The sequence below is a fragment of the Carassius carassius genome, chromosome 7 (genome assembly GCF_963082965.1).
Source record: "Carassius carassius chromosome 7, fCarCar2.1, whole genome shotgun sequence".
Lineage (NCBI taxonomy): Eukaryota > Metazoa > Chordata > Actinopteri > Cypriniformes > Cyprinidae > Carassius > Carassius carassius.
In genome coordinates this window covers 28,992,909-29,000,710 of record NC_081761.1, presented here as the reverse complement: position 1 = coordinate 29,000,710, position 7,802 = coordinate 28,992,909, and the positions used below count along the sequence as shown (strand labels likewise).

The following is a 7,802-nucleotide window of genomic DNA, read 5'->3' as shown; positions in this document are numbered from 1 at the left end:
CATAGACTATAAGGCTATATATAAAATGATAGAATATTAGGGCCACCGAGGGAAAAAAAAGACGAGTCATAATATTGTAACCAGTTGTTTTAAAGGAGGACAGTTGTTAAAATGACAGATGTGGGGCATTTCGTGAAATTGCGATGTGCTGATGTGCCAGAATATTAAGTATCACATTGTCATAAGTATCAAAACTGTAAAAAGAATATGTAGCTTTTCTGCAGAAAGAACCAGCCTCATAAATTTATGACTATCCTTTTTCCTCAGTGTGGCCCTAGTACTCTGTCATATAAACAAATACACATTCCATATGAATATAAAAACACAATGTGTAACATTATGTTCCTTTATTGAATAAGGACAAAACAAAGCAGCTAAACCATCAGCTCCTTTCGAAACTGAAGTCACAGTGACTCTACAAGATGGAAAGCACAGAATCAAAGCATACTATACAAAATGATACATACACATTCAAAGGTCTGTATATAACACACCCTGCATGTCTGAACACTAAAATAAATGCAGGACAAATCCATACACATCAACTGAACAGACAAATGAATGGATGCAGTAGCCTCCCTGCAGCCTTGTATTACACACAGTATACCACACAAACATCATAAGAGGCCAAATTCGTAAAAAAACGAACCCAAAAAAACCCAAATTCCTCTGCCACCGCAGGACATATTTAACCAAAATTGAAAGCACACATACTAACTAAAATAATTCAACACATATTGGTCCCTCAGCAGCTGACCACTGTCGTCATCAGGGAAGATTGCCGGATTGTCCCAGTCCATGGCTGGTGGCACTCTGGGGGCCCTCTCCTTCCTCAGGCAGGCCACATTGTGGAGGACAGCACAAGCCACAGTACTATCACATGCCCTAACAGGGCTGACCCTTAATTTGTGAAGGCAGTGAAAGCGTGCCTTCAGGAGGCCAAAGGTCATTTCAACTCTGGCCCTGGTCCTGGCATGGGCATGGTTGTAGGCCTGCTGTGCTTCCTGGGGGTCTGTGAAAGGTGTCAGGAGAAAAGGCTGGCAGCCATACCCCCTGTCTCCCAGCAACACACCAGAGAATTCACCTGTCAACACAAAATCTCATCATTACTACCTCATAAACACAGTGATATTTTTGACACAGCCATGATGGTTATAAATAGGGGTTGTGTGGCTTACCTTGTGATAGGCACTGGTAGATTTCAGAGGCCCGAAAGATTCTGGAGTCATGGACTGAGCCATTTTGCCACAACATTGCTGATCACACAGTCAGCATTGCAGACCATCTGAAATCATAAGATGAGGAATATTACACCAATCAATGCACATCACTGGCAATGCAGAGTGTCCGTCAATGGACAATATCAAAAAGTTATGTTCACCTGAACATTAATGCTGTGAAAGGATTTCCTATTCACAAAATCGGCCTCATGGGCACCTGAGGGGGCTTTTATCCTTATGTGTGTGCAGTCCACTGCACCAATGACATTGGGGAAACCTGTCACACAAAGTAATGAGTATCCTACTAGGTGTTAACAGTTGTCCTGCAATTTGTAGATCCTCTTACCTGCAATCCTATAGAACTCCTCTTTGATGTCACAGAGTCTTCTGTGGCCAGGGAAGGAGATGAAGACATCTGCTAATGCTTTGATAGCCAGACACACACTCCTTATTGTGCGGTTAAATTGTGGCCTTGTTCAGCTGTTCTGCATCCCCCACTGAGTACAGGAAGGCTCCACTAGCAAAAAAGCGCAAGGCCACACAAACCATTTGCTCCACACTCAGTGCATGGCTCCGTGCAGTGCGGTGCTTAATCCTGGGACCCAGTAGTCTGCATAGATACCTGATGCCATCTGCAGAAAACCTGTATCTTTCATATAGATGGTCATCAGGGAAGGCCAGTGGGTCCAACCGGTCCCTGAAGACCCTTTCTCGCCTGAAGGCTCTCCTCAGCACAAGTGCTTCTTCATCCACCACATCTCGCAAGAATGGGCATGCCATTGTCAGAGCAGAAAGGAACACACAATTTTGGGCCTTCATTTAGGCTAGTGGCCACACCTGGTGCTGGGGGGGTGGGCAAAAGAGGCCGGTGCCTTATAACGATGACTTGGTTGTACTGATTGCTGGGAAAATTAAAAAAAACCTTAGAAAGATGCCACCGTCCTGTGTGCTCACAATAAGAGCTCATATGTCATGGCTCACTTGACTTTACGAGAATATACCTAATTTTTATTTTGAGCTGTGTCATCTTCTTGGAGCTGGGGGAGGAAAGAAAAATAATGATTAATACATTTGTGTTACAGTTAGCATACAGTGTACATTGAAGGCATATCTCACCTCCCTCTCAAGTTTTTTTATTTCAAGGTCCAGTTTCCTAATGGTCCTCTTTTTTTATTTCGGACTCCAGTGCAAGATTTTCCATATTTTTCTACTTGTACTGAATGTCTATGTCTGCCAGTTCTATTTGGCGCCGGAGGTGGTTGCCATACAACTTTCTGATAGCTTGTGAGCTCTGTGAACACAATAATATTAGCGCAGCTGGAATTTGGCAGGATGTGGTGTCCTTTTATTAATACGCACTATGTTGCCAGGCTGGTTTTCCCACTGTATAGCATCTGGGTCCTGTAAAAGAAATTAGATTTTTTGATTTTGATGAGGACTCCTCACCATTGTAGAGTAAATAGTACTTTCACAGTCTTAACATGATACCTCATGCCTTCTGGAATCCAGAGAGATGGTCTCCTCCTCATCATCGTCTCCATCATGTGCTGTTGCTGCTGCACTGGGGCTTTCACCCTATCACATTTAATCGGATTCATATTGAAGCTAGTAGACAAGACATGCCAGGCCTACAGTATGCCTTTGATGGGAGTACTCACTGGATCAGCATCGTCTGGTGCTTGTGGCTCTAACAGGAACACAGTGCTGCCAGACACTGCAAGGCAATAGGTAAACCAAAGTCAGACAGTCCAAATTGATTCAATATGAATGTGGTTGTATCCCATGTAGAGATGGAAGGACATACCTTGAATGAAGCGGGTGGCATCTTGGGAGGAACCTATGCTCGTCTCTTTCCCCCCAGGGATCCCCTCTAAGACGGGCCTGCCTTTATTTAGCTCCAAGGCCATGTCCTCTGCTGGGGTAAGGTCAGCCTTTGGTGACCCACCACCCGTGCCTTGTCTGTGGGTATTCTTTTTCACTGCTAAAACAGTACAGACAATGTGTGAGCAGGCACCTTCTGGGTACAATATATGCTTGTGCTTTGTTAAATATTAGTCAGGGACCATACCATTCTGCAGAATGTTCTTGTATTTGATTTTGACCTGCTGCCATGTCCGTTTTGGCCCGTTCATGTTTAATCTACATCACACGCACACACACACACATTCTTTATCACAAGAACATTTAATGGAGTCACACTGCAAAACTTGGTATTTTGTCTTGTTTTCAGTAAAAATATCAAAATAAAAAAATCTTAAATAAAGATGTATTTTCTTGATTTGCTAAATGACCTAGCAAAATAAGTATAGTTTAGACAAAAAATATAAACTTTAAGTAAATGTGTGCATAAAACAAGCAAAAAAATAAAAAAATCTGTCAATATAATAAGAAAAATTCTCTTGAAATAAGTTTACTTTTTCCATAAACACTTAATTTTAGAAAAGTTCTCTTGTTTCACTGGCAGATTTTTTTGCTTATTTTCCTAGGTAATTTTGCTCAAGAAAATATTTAAGATTTTTTTTTAGATATTTTTTTTTTACTGAAAACAAGACAAAAATACTAAGTAAGAAAGACATTTTTGCAGTGCAGTGAGCAACCGACCTTGGGTCCTTTGAAAGGCGCTATATAAATTAAAGTGATTATTATTATAGCTCATCTATTTATTCAATTAAATTTTATTTATATAGCACTTTTCACAATTGTTTCATTCTGTCAAAGCAGCTTTACATTAATAAAAGCAGGAGAAACACAAAAAAACGGTGGACAACATAAGAAGCAGAGTACAACGGCTAAGATTAAACCGTACTGAGCGTAGTAACGTTAAATAATAATGTAAGGCTTTAATAATAATTTATCATAGCTTTATACAGTGTGATGGAGTTACTTTACACAATTTCACTCATATCTGCAGTGCATTTCAATTAAAAATTTAACCGTTTCATAATTACAGTACAACTGCGTTTTTGGAGATGTGAATTAAATATTTGAATTGTAATTGTGATGTTTCAGCGGAGCGGTGAGTGTGTAATTGTGCACTACTTACGCATTCAGGCGGTCTGCAATACTTTGCCACACTTTTTCTCTTTGATTTATCACTGTGGCGGTGTTGCCTTTCTTCTTAATTATATCTTTTACCTCCTCGTATGCCTCCATGAGGATTTGTGCTTCCGACGGGGAAAAGTACGCGGCTCTAGTTGCCATGGTAAATCAGTTAATCTGTGATCTGTGGCGGGGTCTATTTGAGTGAGCCGTGAGCGCGCACCTATCCAGGATTGGTTTCACCTTGCTTAATGAATCCGTGTCTGCTCATCCTGGCTTGGTCTTTGTGCAACCAATTAAGCCTGGACGCACATGTTTTGGCTTCATTGAACTCAGCGGAGTCATTTATCCCGGATGTCTTAATTCTACTTTTGTGCAACAGGCCTCAGGACTATGATGGCAGAGATCATCAACAACACAGTAGTTTAATTTAGACATAGTTTTTTTATGTAGAAAGTCCATATGACTTTCTCTCTTCTGTGGAACACAAAAGGTAAACTTAAAAACAATTCAAAAATAAACGTTTAATGAGAGTCCATTAATGGATCCAAGCTCCAGGCCTTATTCATTATATTTAAAAAGCATGCCAAGTTCATTCAAATCTTTCAATAATTTACCTTTTGTATTCCACAGAGGAAAGTCATATGGATCTGAAATGGCATAAAGGTCAGCAAATTATGATATATTTTTGGGGCGAACTGCTCCTTTAAGACTTGTGAAATGTTTGGATATAGGAGAAAGTGACTGTTTTGAAGGCCTGTCTTTGTTGTTGTTGTTGTGCTGTCTGAAGATGAGGTCGCTAAGATATCTCGTAGAGTCCCGAGGGCCAAATTATTTTACTTTTGCTTTGATCAGACTGTGTCCTGCACATTCCTCCTCTCGCTTCAAAGCAGGAAGGCTAGAAAGAACATGTGGCCTGAAGTGAAAGAGAAGTCATGGTGACCTCAGTCCATTTCTTAATAAGCCTGAATTCTGATTCAGTAAGGCCAGAAATATCTGTTAAATACCAGATGACCAGATTTTTTTTTTTTTTTATTCAGTTACTTTTTATTGTTTTAATATTAATTCTAGTGACAGTGATTATCATTATTATTATAACTATCACTATTATTATTGATAATGATAACGATAGTGATATTGATAGTGATAATAATAATAAGCTCTAAATAGAAGAACGTGCATGGCCATAATTGGTATATGATGGCAAAAAATATCTATTTTTTGCTTTGGCTGATTTCCCAAAAAGCAGGAGAAGTCATGCATAGCATGAGAAAAATGCAATCTGAAGTAGGGAAAATTCATTTTGCCATATATAAGAAAAGGGCAACACTTAAAAAGGCTACTGTGTATGCAATTTCTCACTGAGCTTTTGGCAGATTGATGTGCAAGGGGAAGAAAAAGAGAAGTGGCATCACAATGGAAGTTATATAACAGTTAGTGAAATGTACTGATATTTGGCATATAATGAAAAGCACTCACATACACAGGTGTGATTTCACATGCATTAACTTGATACCAAGATAACTGCAATGCACTCTTCAGGCAATCAAAAAAAAAAAAAGGCTGCCTTTGGGTTTGGGTCAGCCAGGTTTGTTGAATGTAGCTAGAATGTAATAGAAATATAAATAATACAACGCATTGTGCTACTGCACTTTCAATGAGGAAAGTACACTAAATGCACATGTATGCATTGTATTATTCTATTACTACAATGATATACATATTCCTGTATTAATACCCTTTGCAGTATTATTCTACAATATTTAGTTTAGATTAAATGTCATTCTTAGATTTGTATTAGGGTGCTGTACAAAAGGTAATGAAGAAAAATTGACCAACCCCGACTAGGCGACCAGCTGGATAGTTTGCAAAATCAAAAGTTGATGGGTTTGAATAGATGGGTTTTACATTTTGGATATGTTTGGAGAGTTCATAGAGAACAGTAAAAGGAACTTTTAATAAAAAGGCCGGGTAAAATGCAGAGCCTCTGGAAATGGCTGACACATGAACACTCAACATATTTTTCTAACCAATTACTCATTAATTTAATAATAAATTAATTCCATTAGTTGGAGAAGTAGGGCAGGCTTTGGTTTTGTAGCCTCTTGGACCAGGGGTGCTTCTAAGGGCCCAGGGGTAGTGTCAATGCCCATGTCAACATACTTTGCATCCTAGTGCTCCTGCAAAATTTGTAGTCATATGCTATGCAACTATTTTTTTTTTTTCATTAATAATATATATATATATATATATTTTTTTTTTTCATTTTTAATAATAATAATAATAATGATGATGAATCTCTATAAAATCTTCAATTAACTGAACATTTAAGGACCTAATTGCTCTCTGGCTAAATAAACAGACTAAATATCAGTTCATAAAACACAAATGCAAGTGTGCAACCAGCCATTAAGTATGTATAATGTCAAAATGGCAATGGGAAAACGGCAGCAGCCTGTCCAGCAAAGCATTACACTGCACAAATTTATCAGTTATACGTTATAAAGAATGATCTGTGTACTGGTTTGGGGGAAAAGGGTGCTTCTCCATCATTACAGAATAAGTGATGCAAATTAAGATTATCTCAAGAGCACAATTTGCTGCATTATCAGTCAACCCAGACTTTATCTAGAGCACTATTATACCTGTTTTCCTTAGAGCCCAAATTTAAGGTTGTTCATAATTTTTATGCAATTAAAGTAAATAATTTTTAACATGTATGTTTCTTGTTGGCTTATTTACTAACTGATGAGCACCAAAGGTGTCATATTTAATGGACTTTTGTGATCTTTCATGTTTCCTGAAGCTCTTGTTAAAAAGATAGTAAAAATTAAAACTTTGAATATAAACACACAAATTATATAAGATGAAGTCTCTCTCTCTCTCTCTCTCTCTCTCTCTCTCTCTCTCTCTCTCTCTCTCTCTCTCTCTCTCTCAATTGTTCATGCTAAAACAGTGGGTTTAGAACAACATTGAGTTTGCATGAATAATGACAATTTTTATTTTTAGGTGAACTGCTCCTTTAGGTATTTCATGCATCCAAGCTCACTTCAGACCTCAAGACAATTATTCTTTTATCCAGTTTATTTGGATCCTAACACAACATGATGGTGTTGTAGATTAATTTGGCAATACAACATATGAACTCTCCACAGAGAGATACTACTTTCTTCTACATATGGAAGCGAACTGGATTAGGACCAGAATTTAAGACATTAGACCCCCAAGTACCATACAGCTATTCCAATTATCAAGTGCCATTTTTCAGCTATTCTGTGCCACAGAAATCATACTCTAGATTTAATACTGTCACATGGAATTGATGTTGATAGTGTTGAAATTATGCAGCCAAGTGATGATATCTCAGATCATTATTTAATTTTGTGCAAACTTCATATAGCCACAATGGTAAATTCTACTTCTTGTTACAAGTGTGGAAGAACCATCACTTCTACCACAAAAGACTGTGTTTTAAGTTATCTTCCTCATGTATCCGAATTCCTTAGCATATCCAAAACCTCAGAACAACTTGATGATGTAACA

General features: G+C 38.3%; 1 protein-coding gene and 1 pseudogene across 1 annotated transcript; both read right to left on the bottom strand.

The window, feature by feature from the left end:
- Window positions 1-617: 617 nt before the first annotated feature.
- Window positions 618-2,341, bottom strand: LOC132143144 (putative nuclease HARBI1; annotated as a pseudogene).
- An 86-nt stretch (window positions 2,342-2,427) lies between these two features.
- LOC132144236 (uncharacterized) lies at window positions 2,428-4,497 on the bottom strand. The gene is made up of 7 exons (XM_059555019.1): window positions 4,264-4,497; window positions 3,289-3,359; window positions 3,025-3,201; window positions 2,879-2,934; window positions 2,709-2,795; window positions 2,580-2,621; window positions 2,428-2,511 (listed from the first exon to the last, which is right to left on the bottom strand). Exons 1-7 carry the CDS (start codon window positions 4,419-4,421, stop codon window positions 2,428-2,430), a joined length of 675 nt encoding a protein of 224 aa, XP_059411002.1. The 5' UTR covers window positions 4,422-4,497.
- Window positions 4,498-7,802: the final 3,305 nt, after the last annotated feature.